We start from the raw sequence: 22,175 nt of genomic DNA, 5'->3' as shown, positions 1-22,175 counted from the left end.
CGCGGATATGTAAGGCTTGTTGAGAAGAGTATTAACTGCAGATATGTAAGGCTTGTTGAGAAGAGTATTAATTAAAAAAATTATCTTGATCAAATATCGATAGATATCAAAACAGTTCATATTTTTTAAACCGCAGATATGTGTGGTTTGAATCACGGAGATATCGGGCTCCTACCTGTCTATTTTTTTTTTCAAACTTCATTCAGTATTCAAGATCCTAAATTTGAAATGAAAATTTAAAAGGTTAAATCAATTACTTGCAATTATCTAATTGAGCTGTTTTTTTACCGAACCACTCAAATTATTATTTTAAAATTATTTAACGGTTCGAAATAATTTATATGTGACCCCAAATGATCCCCACGCTACATTTTGTACTATAAGAAGCGAGAGAGAAAGAGTGAGGGGAGAAAAGGCAAAGGTGCCGCTCCAAGATTTACATTGTATTTGGATGAGTTACATTTTGTACCGTAAGAAGCGAGAGAGAAAGAGTGAGGGTAGAAAAGGCAAAAGGTACTGCCGCTCCCAGATTTACTTTGTATTTGGATGAGTTACATTTTGTACTATAAGAAGCGAGAGAGAAAGAGTGAGGGTAGAAAAGGAGAAATTATTCACTGCCCTTGGGGCAACACGTGTCACGCCCTCGATTTTCAACATAATAAAGTAATACATTTCAATAAAAGAGAAACCTCGCATATCATATACGTTACCCAAATGAGTTTCCCACCTGTTTAATTTACAAACAAGTCCTTAAGTTTAGATAATTACAACTTTAGTCAAAAGAAAATTCAGTAATAATTAGTTACAAAACCACCTTTAACAAAATGAGATCTTCACAAAGATGACGAAAAAACCAGTGAAGTCAGCTTCCAAAAGCCTTTTACTGTCAAGCACACAATGCATGCAATCTATTGACGGGCATCAGAACCTGAAAAGAAAGATTTGGTTGAGCTACACTAGCCCAGTAGAAAATTCTAAACTCAAGCTATATGCAATTTGAATGAACCATGCACCGAGAATGAATGAGTACTGACAGATACGCCTATACCACAAATGACTACCAACAAGCTGCGAATTATCGCCTAAGAGTCCTAGACTTCACATCAATGTCACTAGCCGTTTACTTCTTTAACTAGTTACATTATTAAACTCATGTCATCTCACACTTATCTATAATCAAATCAAAACATCTTATTATTCTCCGTATGATAGTACAATCTTTCTCGTGTCCACATTGATCTTCATTAAATCCCTTAATTGCAAAACCTTTCTTTTCCTTTAATCCGGTATTTCCCATCAAATAATCACTAGGGTCACCTCGGGTCTAGTTCCCTCGAGCGCAGGGTCACCCCGAGTCTTTTCCCTCAATAACAATAATCGGGTGGGGTCACCTTGGGTCTAGTTCCCTCGAGCGCAGGGTCACCCCAAGTCTTTTCCTCCAATAATATGAATCAGTTGGGTCACCTCGGGTCTAGTTCCCTCGAGCGCAGGGTCACCCCGAGTCTTTTCCCTCAATAACGACCACTTGGGTCACCTTTCACACTTTTCACAATCGACATCATTTCATAATCAATTTCATCATCCCTTTAACGGTTATACCACTGAATTTTAATTAGTCAATATGTGACTCCACAAATATACATGTTCATGCCTCCTCTTTTGTTTACATACCCGCATCTTACATGACGTACTAAGCCCATACATAAATTCCTACAATACTCTGTCCATTAGTTATTCACTTTCATTCCGCTTCCCATTTCACAAACATCCATTCATTCAATTAAATCCAAAGACCATTTAATCAATCGCATGGTATTATAAGACCAACAATCTACCATATCGCATATACTCAAATACACACGTCCTCACCGTACCCCTAAGTACACCCCCGTACCTTCGCATACCACATATCAACCCACGACTAGACTCTACGATGCCCGATTATCTAGTTTCTATACTCGGAGTCTGTAAAAGCATGCACTGTGGGAATCTAAGAATCTTACGAGTTAAGAGAGAAAACGGATTGCAAAACTACTCATCAAATCCCTAGACATGTTCACTCTAGTCCATTGAATGCCACTCTAAGTGAGGAACGAGTAATACTCACCAAAACACTTGGAATGATGCGTAAACAAACTCATAAGAGTCAAAGAAAAACTTCGACATACGAGTTGAAGGATATAGGAAAGCAGCTGAAAGATACTGCAGCAGCTCAAATAAGCAGGTGAAAGCAGGTGAAACTTCTAGTCTCCTACCGGTAGGCAAGCAAGTCCTACCGGTAGAACTTGAAAACAGAAAGGCTAACATTCCGGTAAAACCTAGACCTACCGGTAGGTGAACAAGTCCTACCGGTAGAAACTCCAATTCACGCAACCTACCGGTAGGCAAGCAAGTCCTACCGGTAGAACTTGAAAACAGAAAGGTCGACATTCAAATTCGAGCGTGACCTACCGGTAGGCAATAAATTCCTACCGGTAGAAGTTCGATACGTTGAGCAGCTTTTGAGCTGCTGCTGTACGTTTGAGCTGGTTACGAAGGAATTTCTCAATCGTTCTACCGGTAGGTGAAGAGTTCCTACCGGTAGGGAATCGATTTTCTGGTAAAGTAACAACGTTCTACCGGTAGAAGGGACGGGCCTACCGGTAGGAAACCAGGAAAAACAGACAATTCTGACAGCAACTACGAATTTTCAATCCAAACTTAAATACGACATTACAAGCACGATTCATGTACCAAATCACTCACAAAACATATAAAGAGAGGTAGAATTTCCTACCTCAAGTCGGGAAGCGAAACCCACGCAATTTGAGTAAGCCCTAGCTTCCGGAACCTCAAAATCAGTTGAATACTCCTCTCCGAGCTAGACCCAACTGAATACACGCTCAAGACCACGTACGGAGGGTGGAATGGAGGTCAATCTTCATGAGTTTTGAGAGTGGAGGTTGATTGGAGTTGATTTTGAGTGGGAGTGGAGGAGAGCCGAGAGAGAGATATGTGAGAGTTAGAGAGAGAGCCGAGAGATAGAAATGAGAAAGAGGAAAGCATTCCTCTGGGAATAATAGAGGTGGGGGAAATAATCCCATGCCCTCACACCACACACTCACACATGCACCTCTCATCTATTTACCTTTATATCCTTCCACAAATACGTCATTCCATATATCCACACCGTTTATCTCGACAAGCCGCACAATTATATAAAAAAAAAAAAAAAAATATAGGCCTAAAATACGGGTCTTTACACCCTACCCTCCTTAAAGAAATTTCGTCCTCGAAATTAGATAAGGCAAGCCTAATCATGCCAAGCATCACATCAACATACTCCAACTGTAACACTATCCATTATACAACAATTCAATTACCATCAAAGTCTATGTCTAGATTCATATCAAGCAAACCACAACAAACACGCGTATATCTTTCGAACTTCGTACCCCCATTTCCACGTAACCATGCACTAACAACATCGGCTTACCTTTCAACAATGGATTACACGAGTCTACGGTACGCATCGGTTTCTCATCATAGGACACTTGAACTTCTAATTCAATTTCGGACCTTTCTAACACATGCAATGGATTTATTTCATACCTCCTCAATCTCCGTATACAGAATGCGTCATATATTTTGAAAAAGTTAGGCGGCAACGTCAAACGGTTCACAGTTTCTAAACTTTTCTTTATTATACAAATCCTATACACAATTATCTATCTCACCATGGAGATCTTACCTCCTAAGTATAATCAGATAATCCATTTGACTTCCCGAGACTTCCATCTAGAATGGGCGGTGATCAAGCGCCTCTTCCAAGTGGATTTCACCGGTTGTCGCCTGGGTATCCCAAAACACGCACATAGTGCCCGACACTTAAACTATCTTTTTGGTGAACGCTTCCTTTTTGCCCAAAACGAGACAAACCCCAACGCAAGTACGCTTTACGAAATTCATGACTTCCCTTCTTCAAATAACATTGGGTGACGTCGACGGTCAACACAATCCTTTGGTCAGCCCTCCGCAGTGAGCAATCTTTGACGATCTTTACCTTTCTCTTTTCGGTCATTCTCCCTCGAGCTTCCAAATATCGTTGGCGAATCAAATCAATTGTTTTAGCGGGTCCATAACACAAGCCAATTCTTCTAAAAGTCGCACCAAATTTTCACTCTAGGTTGGGTCATTCTATATTACGAGAAGGATTCGGTTTGTCATCTCAAACGAAACGAATAAGCTACAAAACTCAAGCAACGTTAGTCAAGAATTAGAAGAATGGTAACGAGGCATCCGAAATTCAAAGAACACGTGGAGTCTTCAGGGCGGTTTGGCAACAATTCAAAATACCTTTTTATGATAACCCAAGAAATTTGAAATGACTGATCATAACTCTCTTATTGCTCTACAAGTCAGAGGAGTCAACGGATAACGTTTTTTTTTTTTTTTTTTTTTTTTTTTTTCAAACGAAAGATTTCGATATTAAGAATAAGTACTAGGTAATGAGACTGATCTCTCGCAAACCAATTGATCCAAAATAGGAAATTTCCCATACTAGAAATGAGTAGAACTTTCAACAATTTGAGACTAAGCATCACAAGATGAATCATGTGCCTCCAGAATCGAGGAACCACGACAGAGTAAAATACCACTGAAAGTAATTTCCACAATTGAATTTGTATTGAACGGTGTCAATGAATAGACATCAATAGATATGTCACCACAAGATTTGACTCCAACAATGGAAATTCGAACCAACCAAATAGGCAAGGGCAAACAAATAGATACAAAGAGGATATGAGTTCAAATCATATGACTTCTTAGTCATGGGATCAAAATGGATGATGGCCCAAGCAAACAATAGTGGGAACAAGGTCTAAATTTTTGATAGTGCTAACGAATTTGTATTTCATACGGTACATAGCCAAAGGTTGGGTTCAATAGATTGATGTTGCAAATTAAATACTCATATGGAATACCGATTACAAGCAAACGATGGAAATGATAATCACATCAAGGAAATCTAAACTGACCAATGAAAATTTATCCCAAGCAGGATGATGTCAAAATAAAACCTTGAATAGGGAACGAGAAACACTTGTCGAATTTGATAGCAACCGTGTCATAAGATACTTCGCTACAAGAATTTAAATATGCCCAAGAAAAGCTAGGAAGGGATCGCATGACAATTGACTCAAATACTAAGAATTATAACCGGTCATCTACACGCTGGATTTCACAGAAGAATAAATTACGATGCAATTCTAACAATATTCAGCTTGGCCAATAAAGGATGGTAATAAAAGGGACAACTCTTCTAAAATCACATTTGAGATGTCAGCAATCATCATGGATACAACCAATCCCTGTCCAAATCAAATCAAATCTCGATATAAGCAATTTAATGAGGTTGAAGGCAACACTTCAATATGGAATGATTAACCTCTAATCTCGGCAAATATGATCTATCGATATTTCTCAACACGCGTGGACCAAGATTTCTTATTTTCGATTCCAAACATGAAAAAGAATGAGATTCTCAATGAGTGAAATGCTTCCAAATCAAAAGTATTGTAGAGAATGAGTAGAACAACTAGGAATAATTGATACCTCAAACAAGTGACGCTTCTAAGAGTTAGAGAATGGGGGGGGGGGGTAGTTTAGTGGCGGAACTGCATCTGTTGTTTCGACGTATGTGTTTCCTGCTGCATTGAGCTCGACTCACCAGGTACTCCTAATTCCCGAGGACAATTCCTTGCCATGTGGCCACGTTCACCGCAAGTATAACAAGATCCCCCACACCATGGACATTGAGAACAAATATGACCAAGCTGACGACATCGATAACACACAGTCTGACACTTGAGAAGAGCTCTTGGAGTCCCGATATAAAGAGGTGGCTTAAAGCCCTGCTGGTCCTGAATAAAGTGATCTGATACTCTAGGTTTCTTCCTTCCTGAACTCTCAACACCCTCTGAAGATGATCTTGTGCTAACGACTCGATGCCTAGTTTCTCCCACATTCACACCACCTTGCGCACCTTCCAGTGTCTCGACACCTTTCCCGCACTCAACAATCTCAGGAAACATCGCTTCATCCCTGGTACATTGACTCACTTCATTCTCCCCATTTGCACTACAGCCCTGGTGCTCACGATCCCTGGTCTCACCACACCTATCTCCACGTCTCGAAAACATCCTACTATGGAAGCATAAGAAATGAAATCATCAACATTAGCCACCTAATCGTGTGCTACAGGTCTCCAACCTTTCCAACCGAATTCAACAACTTTATGCCACTCTATTGTGATATATATATGCAATGTCACGTCGACATACTGACTCTTCATGCAAGCACACATGTGATTTTGTAAAAAGATGCAGCGATGTTTGAACCCATGAGACTAAAAGTCTCCCCACGGTCTCGAGGTGTTCTAAACTTATGCTCTGATACCAAGTTGTCACGCCCTCGATTTTCAACATAATAAAGTAATACATTTCAATAAAAGAGAAACCTCGCATATCATATACGTTACCCAAATGAGTTTCCCACCTGTTTAATTTACAAACAAGTCCTTAAGTTTAGATAATTACAACTTTAGTCAAAAGAAAATTCAGTAATAATTAGTTACAAAACCACCTTTAACAAAATGAGATCTTCACAAAGATGACGAAAAAACCAGTGAAGTCAGCTTCCAAAAGCCTTTTACTGTCAAGCACACAATGCATGCAATCTATTGACGGGCATCAGAACCTGAAAAGAAAGATTTGGTTGAGCTACACTAGCCCAGTAGAAAATTCTAAACTCAAGCTATATGCAATTTGAATGAACCATGCACCGAGAATGAATGAGTACTGACAGATACGCCTATACCACAAATGACTACCAACAAGCTGCGAATTATCGCCTAAGAGTCCTAGACTTCACATCAATGTCACTAGCCGTTTACTTCTTTAACTAGTTACATTATTAAACTCATGTCATCTCACACTTATCTATAATCAAATCAAAACATCTTATTATTCTCCGTATGATAGTACAATCTTTCTCGTGTCCACATTGATCTTCATTAAATCCCTTAATTGCAAAACCTTTCTTTTCCTTTAATCCGGTATTTCCCATCAAATAATCACTAGGGTCACCTCGGGTCTAGTTCCCTCGAGCGCAGGGTCACCCCGAGTCTTTTCCCTCAATAACAATAATCGGGTGGGGTCACCTTGGGTCTAGTTCCCTCGAGCGCAGGGTCACCCCAAGTCTTTTCCTCCAATAATATGAATCAGTTGGGTCACCTCGGGTCTAGTTCCCTCGAGCGCAGGGTCACCCCGAGTCTTTTCCCTCAATAACGACCACTTGGGTCACCTTTCACACTTTTCACAATCGACATCATTTCATAATCAATTTCATCATCCCTTTAACGGTTATACCACTGAATTTTAATTAGTCAATATGTGACTCCACAAATATACATGTTCATGCCTCCTCTTTTGTTTACATACCCGCATCTTACATGACGTACTAAGCCCATACATAAATTCCTACAATACTCTGTCCATTAGTTATTCACTTTCATTCCGCTTCCCATTTCACAAACATCCATTCATTCAATTAAATCCAAAGACCATTTAATCAATCGCATGGTATTATAAGACCAACAATCTACCATATCGCATATACTCAAATACACACGTCCTCACCGTACCCCTAAGTACACCCCCGTACCTTCGCATACCACATATCAACCCACGACTAGACTCTACGATGCCCGATTATCTAGTTTCTATACTCGGAGTCTGTAAAAGCATGCACTGTGGGAATCTAAGAATCTTACGAGTTAAGAGAGAAAACGGATTGCAAAACTACTCATCAAATCCCTAGACATGTTCACTCTAGTCCATTGAATGCCACTCTAAGTGAGGAACGAGTAATACTCACCAAAACACTTGGAATGATGCGTAAACAAACTCATAAGAGTCAAAGAAAAACTTCGACATACGAGTTGAAGGATATAGGAAAGCAGCTGAAAGATACTGCAGCAGCTCAAATAAGCAGGTGAAAGCAGGTGAAACTTCTAGTCTCCTACCGGTAGGCAAGCAAGTCCTACCGGTAGAACTTGAAAACAGAAAGGCTAACATTCCGGTAAAACCTAGACCTACCGGTAGGTGAACAAGTCCTACCGGTAGAAACTCCAATTCACGCAACCTACCGGTAGGCAAGCAAGTCCTACCGGTAGAACTTGAAAACAGAAAGGTCGACATTCAAATTCGAGCGTGACCTACCGGTAGGCAATAAATTCCTACCGGTAGAAGTTCGATACGTTGAGCAGCTTTTGAGCTGCTGCTGTACGTTTGAGCTGGTTACGAAGGAATTTCTCAATCGTTCTACCGGTAGGTGAAGAGTTCCTACCGGTAGGGAATCGATTTTCTGGTAAAGTAACAACGTTCTACCGGTAGAAGGGACGGGCCTACCGGTAGGAAACCAGGAAAAACAGACAATTCTGACAGCAACTACGAATTTTCAATCCAAACTTAAATACGACATTACAAGCACGATTCATGTACCAAATCACTCACAAAACATATAAAGAGAGGTAGAATTTCCTACCTCAAGTCGGGAAGCGAAACCCACGCAATTTGAGTAAGCCCTAGCTTCCGGAACCTCAAAATCAGTTGAATACTCCTCTCCGAGCTAGACCCAACTGAATACACGCTCAAGACCACGTACGGAGGGTGGAATGGAGGTCAATCTTCATGAGTTTTGAGAGTGGAGGTTGATTGGAGTTGATTTTGAGTGGGAGTGGAGGAGAGCCGAGAGAGAGATATGTGAGAGTTAGAGAGAGAGCCGAGAGATAGAAATGAGAAAGAGGAAAGCATTCCTCTGGGAATAATAGAGGTGGGGGAAATAATCCCATGCCCTCACACCACACACTCACACATGCACCTCTCATCTATTTACCTTTATATCCTTCCACAAATACGTCATTCCATATATCCACACCGTTTATCTCGACAAGCCGCACAATTATATAAAAAAAAAAAAAAAAATATAGGCCTAAAATACGGGTCTTTACAACACGTCAGCTCTTGCCCTTGAGCTTTCCTGGCTGTCCTTTCCACACTTTTTGCCCTGACTCTCCCCACAGTCCCTAAAACGTTACCGTTTTATTTTTAAAAAAAAAATTCAAAACATTGCAATCCTATGAAACAGAAACGTAATTATGAGAGCCTTAGAGTCAAAATTTAACTATGTCTCTTTAGAATAATATGATCAGAATAAAAATATCTGAACACCCGTTCAAACGGATTAAAAATTGAAGCATTTAATTTTTTAACTATATTTTTTAATATATAAACGGTTTCAAACAAGTCTAAGTCATAAAAAAATTTGAATAAAGACAAAAAAAATAAAATCACTTGACTTATTTAGCAGAACGACCTACTCAAGTTCTCTGAATCAAAAGAAAAAAGCTTTCCGCTAAAATAATAAAATCTTCACACCCGTTCAAATGGATTAAAAATTGAAGCATTTAATTTTTTAACCATATTTTTAAATATATAAATAGTCTCAAAAAATTAAGTGTTCAAATTTTTACTCCATTTGAATCAGTGCAAAGATCTTGTCAATATAATCAGAATAACAAGATCTTTACATCGATAAACGGAGTGAAAATTTAAGCAATTACCATTTATATATTAAAAAATATAATTAAAAAATTAAGTGCTTCAATTTTTAATCCATTTAAACGGGTGTGCGGATATTTTTATTTTGATCGTATTATTTTAAAGAGACATAGTTAAATTTTGACTCTAAGGCTCTCATAATTACGTTTTTGTTTCATAGAATTGTAAATTGATGGTTTTGAATTTTTTTTTAAAAATAAAACGGTAACGTTTTAGGGACTGGGGGAGAGCCGGGGGGAAAAAGTGTGGAAAGGAAAGCCAGAAAAGCTCAAGGGCAAGAGCTGACGTGTTGCCCCAAGGGCAGTGAATAATTTCTCGGGTACTGCTGCTCCAAGATTTACATTGTATTTTGATAAGTTTTTGAGAAATTTTTGAAAATTTTGTAAGGTTATAAGTGGAGAGTAAATGAGAGTAATGATTAAAAGTATGAATAATAATTAGAAAGAGATAGAGATAGAAATAAAAATAATGATCGAAGATATAGATAATAGTAACTGAAAATAAGGGTAATGAATGTTTTTTGAATTTGAGAATTTTTTTTGAAAACGCTATCCAAACAAAGTAACCACTGCACTTTCCAGCCCTTTTGGGCAGTGCAGGGACTCGGCTCCCGTTCTGAGTTGCCTTTTTTCTCCCGAATAAAATCTCTTCCTATACCCAATTGCCGTTGGGATGGCTATGAGCTTCTCTTGCTCTGCTTCAATTACCCCACAGCAGCAACTCCAAGGTAGCTTCTTCTTCTTGTACCTCTTTCTTTCTGCATAAGTACCAACACGTGTATAATATTATATTATTGCTCTGTTTATCTTCTAGCTCCACACAAAATCAGCAGCAGAAACAACAAATGCCTTCAGAAAGTGAAAGACCTCGTGAAAACAGTTGGGATTCCTTCCATCGCGACCCCACCACCCGTATCCCTCCAAAGAGGCAACTGGGTCAAGCTCATATGTGGTGCCAGCTTCGAGGTAATTTCTAAAACCCTTACCCAGAAAAACCCTCATTTTTCTTGGGGGCTTCCACTGTCATGGATGGAATGGTTTGAAAATCCTGACCCGTATTCTCTCTCTTTCTCTAGGATGCCGTTGATATCCGGAATCTTTCACTGGTTTACACTCTGGCTGGAGGTGAAACTGTGTAGAAATTTGCAGTCTTTTGAATCGGGTTTTTTGGGTATCTCAAAATTCAGTTCATTTGTATTGTTTTGTTGCAGTTGATTGCATTGATTGTGCGGCTGATGCGTCAGTGGTGAGTGCGGTGAATGAAGGGATTGAAGCAGCTAAAGAGATTGTACCCCTACGGAGGCCCTGGGTTATGATCAGTGTAAATGATGATGAAGATCTTCACTTCCGCAAAGCAGGTAAATTCACATCATTTATTGTTGTATGTTAAACTCGAGTATATGTTTTGTTATGATGTTACAGGCTTACAGCAGTACCTGTATCATCATTATGCAAAAGATTGGAGCTATTGAGAAGTGTTGGTGTAAAACGAGAATGAGCTGACCATTATAACTCCTAGGAGTCGTCAGACTATCATTTTAGCAAATAGCTTTTCTTAATATGGAGTCATAGGAGAAGGGTACATTCTACTTATCCAAGGATACAATTGAGCAAGTTTTTGACCATTCATATCTAAAAAAGCCAATACCATGTCGTAGGGATGCCAAACAAGCCAAATGCGTGCAAGTAGCATAATGAATGTGCAAGTGGTGAGGTTTTTTCATGATCTTTTACCTGCTGTGATATTGTTAAGCACCACAAATCTATGGACTTACACTGTTAGAGAGCTCATAACTTCAATCATACTGTTTTCAACACTCTTATAGACCAAATCACCTTAGTGGTCATCTTCACCTGGTTTGTGACTTGTTGCCTTTTGATTCTGAGCCATCTTGTTGCCATCTTAACAGAATTTGATCCAAACGATTGCCCGTTGGATTGTTCTAGACCTTGTGAGATTGTTTGTCCTGCTAATGCAATATCACTGGAAGGTGCAGCTGGTATACTTAAGGTACTTCCTTCACAAAAAGCCAAGTATTCAGCTTCCAAATATATCTCCATTCTGCTTTACTATTTCGATTCTAACATTTGTAGTAAACAAGGATGCAGGGTGGAGTAATAACTGAACGTTGTTATGGCTGTGGTCGCTGCCTACCAGTTTGTCCATACGACAAAATAAGTGGGTATTTCATTCACTTGACTTCAATTATTTCTAAGTTGGCTTCTATATCATATCGAATTTGTCTTCCCCTTAATGATGGTAGATTCTGCAATTTTATGCGTTTTACCAAAACCTCTTCATACTCTGTTAGATTGATGTTATGTCATTCTAATTTCTCTGTATTTGCCGAAACCTGGTTGAATTTATCTAGGAGCTATAACATATATAAGAGATGTTTCCGCTACGGCTGAGCTTCTTAGAAGAGATGATGTTGATGCTATAGAGATACATACAAGTGGAAGGTAGGCTGATGTCGAAGCTGTACTCTATAGAATGGAGCTGGTAATAAAGATTTGAGCCTTTCCATATATGGAACTTTGAGAATGTGAAGTAATAAACTCTTCTAGATGACGTGAGAAGCTATTAAATACTACAAAATGCTTCATAAAACTCGATGATGATTTCGGTAAAAGCTCCTAGTAGCACCTTACTTAAATGAGTTACCTTAATACAATTAGTCGACGATAATCACCTAAATTCTCCACTTGGCCATGTTTGTTCGCAGGAAAACTGAGCCCTTCAAAGAACTGTGGACTGGTTTAGGAGATTCAATGGGATATGTAAAGGTTGTAGCCGTAAGTGCAGATAATTGCTTACTTCCCAACTTGTGAACCAAGTAGATGTCATATTAACAATTGTGGGGACGTATACTGAATTCTCAGCCTTTCTAGATTAGCATGCCTCATATTGGGGATTCAACCATATCGTCAATGAACATGCTGTATTCGATTATGCAACCCAATCTACACTGCTCCAATTTATGGCAGGTACATGTAGCCTTCAACATGTATTCCAATCTTCATCGTGACATTATTGTGAACCTTCTTAGTTTACTGACAATACTGACAAGTTGTCGCATTTACCAAAGTTGGATGGTCGGCCCATGAGTGGAGATATTGGGCGAGGTGCCACAAGGGAAGCGATTTCTTTCGCTGTTCGCTTGGCTTCTGATAAGGATCGACCCCTTGGTTTGCATACAGTGTGGCATTATCAAGAATATTTAATTCTTTGTCGGATTTTGGTTTTCCAAACTGTAACATTCTTTTCATGTGGTAGGTTTTCTTCAATTGGCGGGTGGTACTAATGCTCACACGGTTGATGGGCTGAAAAGAGAGGGACTCTTCCAAGTTGCAACCCTTACTAGTATAACTTTCAACATCTAACCTCGTACTTGTGTGTACCTTCTGTTTTATCAATTAACCTTCTCTTTTTTTGCTAATGAACTCAGAGGAAGGACCAATACCCATGAACTCATCTAGTTCACGGCATGCTTTAATCGGTGGAGTAGCCTATGGTGGGTATGCAAGGAAGGTCCGTACTATTTTTCTCAGTTCATGCTCACCTTGTTGAACTCTATGAGGCTGTGTTTGGATGAAGGTTCTTTGGAGGATTCATCAAGGGGAATGGAATGATTTAGAAACCAATGGTTTTCACTTCATATTCCCCTTTGCCTTGTCCTTTGCAAATCCATCCATGAAGCCTTGGACCAAATACAGCCATGATATGAATGGATTTCACCAATAATTTACTTTCTTTTATTCTTTTTTCGGGCATATACAATTACTCCACTACGTGCTAGAGTTTTACTTTCTTGTCATTCATTTTTGTAATTTTTTTTCTTCAGATAGTCGGACGAATACTAACTTCAATGGAATCCCAAAATGGACTTGCTCTAATTGAGGACCATCCCGAGTATCTTCTTATGGCACTAACAGAAGCCCTTGCTTTGGTTGGAACTGTCAAATGCTATGATACCAATCTGTATGCTTCTTAGCCCATCCGCTATTGAATGGTGAATAGTTCTTTTGGAGTATTTCTGTAAATTTGTGGGGTTTTTTTTTTCCCCTTCTTTTCCATGCCCTACGTTTCTGTGTGGGCAATTCATTAATAGCATGGGATGGAAGACATGATGGCTCTTGTTTCTGAAGTTCCATTTTTGTTCTTTGTTGTCTTTGCTCCACACCACTTGTCATTTTATTCCCTAAGACACCAACACAATACACTGGAAGATCTCATTGCCTTGAATAGTTTTTCCTATTTTAGGGGCCTGAATTTTTTTTTTTTTTGGTTAATTAAATTCATGAAAACCAAAACCAAGTTGCAAGTTCTGCTGGACGTACCCCAGAAATATGAAAACTACGGAGTTCAATGCTTGAGAACCACAAAGTCAAAGTTCAAGCTCGTTTCTTGTGTTTGACTAGATAATCGAATTAAGTTACTAGAGTTCGAACTCTGTGTTCTTTTGTTAAAAGCTCTGACTTGTTACATAAACAAATCTAGTTTGACCACTTTTTTTAAACTCAATATAGTAGCTCACTTGCCTTATTATTATGTATAAAAAATTCAAGCTAAACTTTGGGTGCAATGTTCCTTTGAGTTCAGTCCCTTTCACATATAACTGCTACTCAATTCCGCCTTTTTTTTTTTGGTCAGGCAGAATATAATTCCACCTATTTGAACAGGAACGAAGCAAAAAATATTTGACTTGATTTGGGTGGGGTGCGCCAGGCCGAGACAATAGTGCAACGCCAAAGCGACGCTCAAGAGACCTCAATAGCAAGCTACTGTAGTAGGCCCTCCCCCTCAAAAAATTAATTTAATATCATGTGAGCCGATGGCTCACGTATCAGATATTAAACTGATAAGAACAGATACTACACTTGATCTTAGCCAAAAGGCCGAGAAAGGTATGCTTTGCTTTATCTTGGGTTGCTTATTTTATAGTCATGTTCTCTCTCCTCGCTTTTTTGCATAGTCGATGTGGGAAACAAACCACCTACTGGGCTTTACACATTTTGCTTGGTTTGTGCTCGTGTCAGTTTGACTCCGTTTGTTTGAATGTGTTCCCAGTGTCCCAATTACATTTGACTAAGTTTGTTTGAATGTGTTCCTTGCTTGGCTACTCTCTTCTTTTTTCTTCTCCTTAAACATGGTGATCAAGATACGTTGATATTGACCTTGGGGTTTGGCCCAGTGATCGTGTACCTTTAAGGTTCGAGATGGCCTTCGGAGTAGTCTAACATGTATTGACATTCTATCCCACAAAAAGAGAGATTGATATAGTTTGAGCATATTATGCAGTCCATAATGTGTTTAAGACCACCTATTTGTGGAGGGATTTATGAACGGGGAAGAAAAGGGTGAAAAGATGATCAAGTGACACAATTAAATTGATTGTAATTTTCCGCTTTAAACAACTTAATTGGTTTCTTCGATTCTACTGTATTTTGATCATGGATATCTTTAGGGATTTGGGGAAGAGGAGGAAAATTATAACCTATGTGCTTCATTATCCTTGAAGAGTGGGAATAAAAGGACGACAATTGGAACATCACATTGCCTTGAATAGTTTTTCCTATTTTTGGTTTTGTTTGTACACTTTTGGGTAAAGTTACAACCATAACCAAGTTTCAAGTTCTGCTACCCACAGAAACATGAAAAACGGAGTTCAAAACTTGAGAATTACTGAGTTGGAAAACCCACCAAAGTAAACTAAAAGGGAGGATTTTGGCCCAGGACTTAAACGGCAGATGACGAGCATTTCTCAATTACACCCATCTGCGTGTGTCAAGCAATCTGAGTTTGGTACCGGACCCAACGACGCAAAAAACTTTGAACTTGGTTTGGGTGAGGTGCGCCTGGCCAAGGCAATAGTGCAACGCCAAGGCAACGCTCGAGAGACCCCAATAGCAAGCTACTGTTATGGGCCCTCTCCCTCAAAAAATTAATTTAATATCGTGTGAGCCGATGGCCCACATATCAGATATTAAACTGATAAGAACAGATACTACACTTGATCTTAGCCAAAAGGCCGAGAAAGGTATGCTTTCTCCTCTTCTGGGCTGCTTATTTTATAGTCATGTTCTCTCTCCTCTTTTTTCTGCTTAGTTGATGTGGGAAACAAACCACAAACTGGGTTTTAAACGTTTTTGCCTGTATGCCGTCAGTTTGACTCAGTTGCACCTCGTGAGTCTCTTGTGTCCCAATTACATTGTTAACTGCTGAATTTTTAAAGGAGTATAAGACTGTCAAGGATCAGGAAAACCTCTAAACTATATAAGACTGTTAAGGATCAGGAAAACTTCTAAAATAGCCCTATGGATAGCTGGTTTTCCATCCTTTATGGGTCAAGGGTTTAAAGTCTCTATTTTTAGTTGCTTCCCCTGAAACATGGCGATCAAGATATGTTGATATAGAATAGACCATGGGGTTTGGCCCAAATAGTCGTGTAGCTTTAGAGTTCGATTCTTGTGGATAGGAGGTTGGCCCTCGTAGTAATCTAACATATACCAACATCCTATCGTCTGGCAAAAAAAAGATATTGGTCTTAATTGCTATAGTTTGAGCATATCGTACGAATCTAATGTGTTTAGACTACGTATATGTGGGGAGATTTACGAATGGGGAAAGAAAATGGGCAAGAAGATAATCAAGCGACGTAATTAAATTTATTTATGTGCCGATTTAAAAAGTTAAATGGATATGTTCGATTTTACTGTACTTTGGATCATGGATAGCTGGAGAGAGTTGGCAAGAGACTTGTGAGCTTCATTATCTTTGAAGAGTGGGGATTAAAAAGGACGATAGTTAGAAATTAATAACACCCGTAAGAAATAACACTCTCATTATCTTTGAAGAGTGGGTTTCATGATGATTACGTATCGATGTCTCAAATTATGAAAATTTCCCACCAAATATTGTAGCTCCCTGTGATGCCAGTTCCAGTAGAATTATGAGGTCGGATTTAGATAATACCTCATCAATTCTTCTCATCAGCCAACCTTTAGTTTGGTAGGGCTAGGAGTCTAGGAGTCCTAATGTCATCACTTGTATTTTCCGGCTAAACATAGTACTCTTACAATTTAAGCTCATTAAACACTTGATCATCAACTGGCCGCACAAACAGCATCGAGCTAGCTATGGGCGGCGTTGATTTCCAAGTCACTTAATTGACAAAAGTTCTACAGATGCATTTAGATTGTGGGGGGAAAAGCATTAAGGCTCCGTTCCAGAAATCTTCTTAAAAAATAAGTACTTATTTTGGAACTTCTCAAAGAAAAATAAGAAGGGTTGTTCCAGAAAACTCAAATAAGCAGCTTATTTCACATTTTCAAACTCAAAAATAACGTAAATGAAAAATAATTTTTCAATTTTTTTTGCACCGTATTAAAAATCTCAATGAGATCTATCAAATAAGATCCATACTGATAGGAAAATTATTTGCGTAAACACATGATTTTTGAGCTTAAAGTTGCCTTAACCAAAAAATAAATACTTACTTCTTATTTTGTGGAACAAGCCTTATTATTGAACAAAAAATAAGAACTTATTCAAGTTCTGGAACGGGGCCTAATTATAAAAACCAATATGGAGTATCACTTTTTGTAAGAATTCTTAAAAATATCATATTTGACTAATAAAATACAAATATTAGGCCAAAGTCTTCATGGCTTTTAGTCAATTGTGGGGTGCTGGCAGTGCTGCATAACATCACTGACTATTTATGTTGAATACAAAGGCACAGCCGCACAGGATACATATATAGATATGTACAGATTAATTTGGTGGCGTAAAGCCACTTGTTTTTTTGGTTTTACGTAAAAAAAAATTTGTGAATTGTTTGTTCTTCTTGACGAGGATAATCAAAAAATTAAAACAAATTATGCTCCAAACTCAAATTCTTTTGAATAAAAAGAAAATAAGCCAAAAAAAATAAGTTAAGTGTCTTATTTATGCCAAACTAGGCATTTAATGCTAGATGAGTAGATGTCTTTCGGTTCAATACTAAAAGGAACTGAACCATCATGGAAAAGAAGAAGCTTTCTCACTTCAGGCAAATGTGGACGATGAAACGTTTTCTTCCTACTTCTTCGATGAAGCGTGGATTCTCTATGAACTCTGTGGAACACTAAAGCAATGGACAAATCCTAAAAACTATGGATTTGAGCACCAAGTAAAACTTAGAATAACGTGTTTTAGTCTAGGTGGCTCCGACGATTTTTGTAGTGGCCTTCTTTCTACCCACTTTTTATAGACAAAAACCAAATAACTTATTGGTTTGATTCCACCGTCTTTTAGTACTTTGAAAACCCTATTTATCGATATATAATAAAACTTGGTCCGATTAAAAAATATGGAGTTGCGAGCGTTTTACCGAAATCAATTGTTTCTTGACCCACTTAGGGTAAAATGGTCATGTCTATTGACCCACAAATGATTTTGGATCCAAACCATTTGAGTTAGAAAGTAAAATGAACAAGTTTTTTAACGGTTCAAACCACGCACAAATCGAAGTTCGATAGTGTCCAGAGCAAACAGGCGAAGTTTGGCCTATTGTGCAACTTTGAGGATGATCCCCGGGCACACTTCAATGCGCCTCAGGCGCATCCTCAAAGCTACACAAGCAGCCAAACTTCGCGGGCTTAACCCGAACACTCTCAAATTCCGATTTGCGCGTGATTTGAACCGTTGAAAAGCTTGTTATATATTCTTTGTAACCAAAGTGGTTTTGATAAAAAATAATTCGTACATCAAAATTCATGACCATTTTACCCTCAGCAGGTCATAAAATATAATATTTTAGCTAGTGAAACACTCGCATCACCCTCATTTTTAATTGAATCAAGACAAGTTGTACATTGATAATTAAACAAGGTTTTCAAAGTATTTAAAGACTATAAAAGCAAAAAATGAAAATAATGGAGTTTAATTTATGAAAATTTAGTCGAAAGGAGACCAATTGAAAGATAATGGAAGCCACAAAAGCTAAAACATGTTTCCGCACCCTTTTGCACATGTTCCATTCAAAACTCACATTTCCATTTCAAAGAAATTACAGGTAAATATGCTAAAAAAAAGTAAGATTTCACTTGAAAACTAGAGGCAATATCGATTGATCCATCGTCTACGGTTTTCTCAATTGGATTTTGCTTAAGTATTTCTTTCTGCTTGTATGAATCCGTTTCTACACTCGTGAAATAAATGAGAAGGAAAATGATGATGATTCGTGTAAAGAGGATCAATCAAGCTAGCGATCGATCGACTAGTTACCAACTGGTTAGCAATGAATTTGGTGGGGCGTCTACTCTTCCAGTTGCACGGACCTAACTGACTACTCTGTGAAAAATGCGTAGCAACTAATCTGTTGCTTATTCTGATCAAAAAAAAAAAAAACTAATCTGTTGCTTAACGAAATGGATAACCCATTATCATAAAATTACGAATATTGCAAAAAGTGCACCAAACTCTGCAATTGAGCTCTAATGCGCAGACGGGTGCGGGAGCGTGAGCGTAAAAGTGTCTTTCAAAAATCTCCCAAGCAAATAAAATTTGTGAGTGCGATGATCGAGAGCCCCGATCGCTGAGCGAGAATAAAGAGCAGAAACGAATGCCATTTCAATGCTTACTTAATTTGGAACTCTGCTTACCAAAAAAGAAATGGATAACCCATTAACATAAAAATTACGAATATTGCAAAAAGTGCATCAAACGCTGCAGTTGAGCTCTAATGCGCGGACGGGTGCGGGAGCGGCGCAAGTGTAAAAACGTCTTTCAAAAACCTCTTAAATTAACAACTAAAATTCATGAGTGCAATGATTGAAAACCCGATCTCAAAGCAAGAATAAAAAGTGGGCACGAATGTCATTTTAAAGGAAGATCAAGATTGTTAACCTGTCCAAATAGTTGCATGTGTCCAGTAGTGTGTTTTTTCTTTTTTTGTTGAGTTTTTGTTTTTTTGGGAAGATCAATAAACTTCATTGATATATAGTAAGAAAAATACAATGTGTTGTCGCCGTTATAATAATTAAGACACGCCAGCGACGAGCGAAGGCCAAACAAAGGCTTAACGAACAGAACACAAAGAGCTAACCCACAAAACACAAAATACACAAAGAACTATGCTATCGCCAATTTTTTTTTAAATTTTTTTTGTTGAGTTGGGTAAAGATATATAGTTACACATTCTGCCACACTATTACTAGTTCTTTAGCTATTTTCTGAAACAAAGTAGTAGCCGCATAACTGCATAAGTAGATGTTTGATTTTTAAACGTTTAAACAATTGTAATAAGCCGCTATGTTTGAAACTTTGAAGTAGAGCTCCAAATTAAGCAAGCATGGAAATCATGTTTTTTTCACAGTAAAATTTAATATGCAAGTCAACATTAAAAAGCATACGAAACAGACCATAATAGATGACTGAATCAAATAAATCATTTGTAGAACAATTCAACTATATATGCATGTTTTTTAGTAATTTAATAATTACTATGCAAGTCAACATTAAAGCATATGAAAAATCCCAATGGGTTCGCACAAACATTCTAAACCTTGAGACCACTAGAAAATTTGTCTGACCGTTAACTTCATGGCTCAAAATTAATTGAGGTGCGCTCAAGGTGATCCGAATATCCGAATATGAAAGAAAATGTACTTTAAAGCATACGAAAGAGACCATTATGGATGACTGAATCAAACCAATTCCGGGGGAAAAAAAAAAAAATCAAACCAGTTTTGTAGAACAATTCAACTACGGCATGTGCTGCTCTAAGCAGACCTTCTTCTTTTTTATTTTTAAATCATCTCTAAGCAAACTCAGTTAGGTAAATTTCAATGAATAGGTTGGTGGAAAAGGATGGGCCTTGGCATGGGTTTAGCCCAAGAGCCGGTCTAGGCTCCATAAGACCAAATTAAACCATATAGAATTACGGATAGTTTCTCACGTGTTAGTTAGACCAAGCAAATCTGATTCTTTTGAAGTCTTGACGTAAGATGTTATTTTAAGAAAATAAGAAAAAAAGAAAAACAAGAAGTCTTGCAGTTTGTGAAGTCCCACAAATTAAATCAACAATTGTTAATTGTTAATATAATTAAGTAGGTTAAGTCGTGATTTAAGCTACATAATATGCGTGCATGTCCAGGCCCGAGTTTCATGCGCTTCCCGAAAATATTCCAAACTACTTAAAACTAATAGAACCAAGAATTGAGAGGAGCGTGGAGCAAAAATTGAGAGTGAGAGCGAATGATAGTACTGGATAACTATTTATTCGACATTTTTTGTCATGTTTCTTGCAAAAGACTAACGTGATGTTGACAAGACTAAACAGTGAAAAGATGTAAGAATTTTTTGAATATACAATCATACAAGAATAAAAGTGATCCAATAAAAATAATACACCTCATGATATTATATATCTCATACTTTTGTTACATTATATTGCGACCATATGTTTAATCTGAATTCAAAATAATTTAACTGAACACAGAATATTGCGTCATCTTAAAAATTCATATAATCTAATCCAGTATCCTAATTCGATCACAAAAACACCCACCACAAGAAATCTTGCAAATTTTGTCATGCAAATAAATAGAAACAAATTAACGAGATTTCTTAGAATTTATTTATTTATTGATTTCTTACATCCTTTGCTTGCTTTCTAACTACTCCAATTGTCCCCCATTATAATTTAGTTGCACCATATTTTGGGTCAAGCCAACCATCCGCTCCCCGCGTCCACCTACCCTCCCCTCTACCCTCTTTCTACCTTCCTTCCCTCCCTAAACCGGTCGACCATAATTCTTTTTTGTCGCTTTACTACTACTTTTTCTTTTGTTTTTTTTCAACAAAAAAAGTGGAAAAGAGGACAACCGGACATAGCAATCCTTCCTTGGCCGTAATTATATGGATTTTACTTCTACGATGGACCTCGGAAGGGACCAAAGAGCTACAATAACTACCGCCATACCAAATACTAGTGGACCACAACCGAATTTCGTAAAAGAACCAAATTCATAAAAACATCACTAGCATGACTCAAACTCATGATCTACTGATCACCCTAAGAGGTGAGCCATGAGTCACTAGGCTTTACTACTAGTTGATCTATTTATTTACTTCTTCCGTCCCTATTTTATAGTCCAGTATTTCATTTTGGGCTGTCCCTTAATAAGTGTCCATTTTGTAAAGTTAGTAGGTAAAAGTTGGTGAATTTTCCATTTTGCCTCTAAAAGTAAATTCCATTTTGAAAAGTTAGTGAGTAAAAATGTAATGATGATGGGTAAGTAGGGAAAATGGAGGAAAAAATTGATGTGAAAGGTATAATGATGATATTTTTTTAATAAATTGAAGTTACGAAGCAGAACACTTAAAAAGGGACGGATGAAGTACTATTTATGTTTTTTATCAGCTGTTTGGTTCACTTATGTTTATGAATCAGCGTCCTCAAAAAACTTCTTTTCGACAGTCGACCAATAGAAAAGCCCAAATGATCGGTCACGTGAGCTAACTACC

At 38.0% G+C, this 22,175-nt stretch overlaps 1 protein-coding gene and 2 non-coding genes across 3 annotated transcripts; 1 reads left to right on the top strand and 2 right to left on the bottom strand.

The window, feature by feature from the left end:
- The first annotated feature begins 418 nt into the window (after positions 1 to 418).
- Positions 419 to 13,824, top strand: LOC131315921 (uncharacterized). Its single transcript, XM_058345161.1, has 14 exons — positions 419 to 439; positions 10,227 to 10,389; positions 10,476 to 10,627; positions 10,738 to 10,786; positions 10,873 to 11,019; positions 11,572 to 11,672; positions 11,771 to 11,840; positions 12,034 to 12,124; positions 12,388 to 12,457; positions 12,554 to 12,649; positions 12,751 to 12,850; positions 12,939 to 13,025; positions 13,111 to 13,193; positions 13,507 to 13,824. Exons 2-14 carry the CDS (start codon positions 10,335 to 10,337, stop codon positions 13,654 to 13,656), a joined length of 1,251 nt encoding a protein of 416 aa, XP_058201144.1. The 5' UTR covers positions 419 to 439; positions 10,227 to 10,334; the 3' UTR covers positions 13,657 to 13,824.
- Positions 13,825 to 14,376: 552 nt separating this feature from the next.
- On the bottom strand, positions 14,377 to 14,573 carry LOC131318334 (U2 spliceosomal RNA). The gene has a single exon (XR_009197657.1). It is a non-coding gene; the product is annotated as a U2 spliceosomal RNA (small nuclear RNA).
- A 936-nt stretch (positions 14,574 to 15,509) lies between these two features.
- Positions 15,510 to 15,706, bottom strand: LOC131318323 (U2 spliceosomal RNA). The gene has a single exon (XR_009197646.1). It is a non-coding gene; the product is annotated as a U2 spliceosomal RNA (small nuclear RNA).
- Between the last annotated feature and the right edge of the window lie 6,469 nt (positions 15,707 to 22,175).

Source organism: Rhododendron vialii, chromosome 2a, assembly GCF_030253575.1.
Source record: "Rhododendron vialii isolate Sample 1 chromosome 2a, ASM3025357v1".
Taxonomy (NCBI): Eukaryota; Viridiplantae; Streptophyta; class Magnoliopsida; order Ericales; family Ericaceae; genus Rhododendron; species Rhododendron vialii.
The sequence above is the reverse complement of the archived record's forward strand: the minus strand, read 5'-3'. Positions and strand labels throughout refer to the sequence as shown.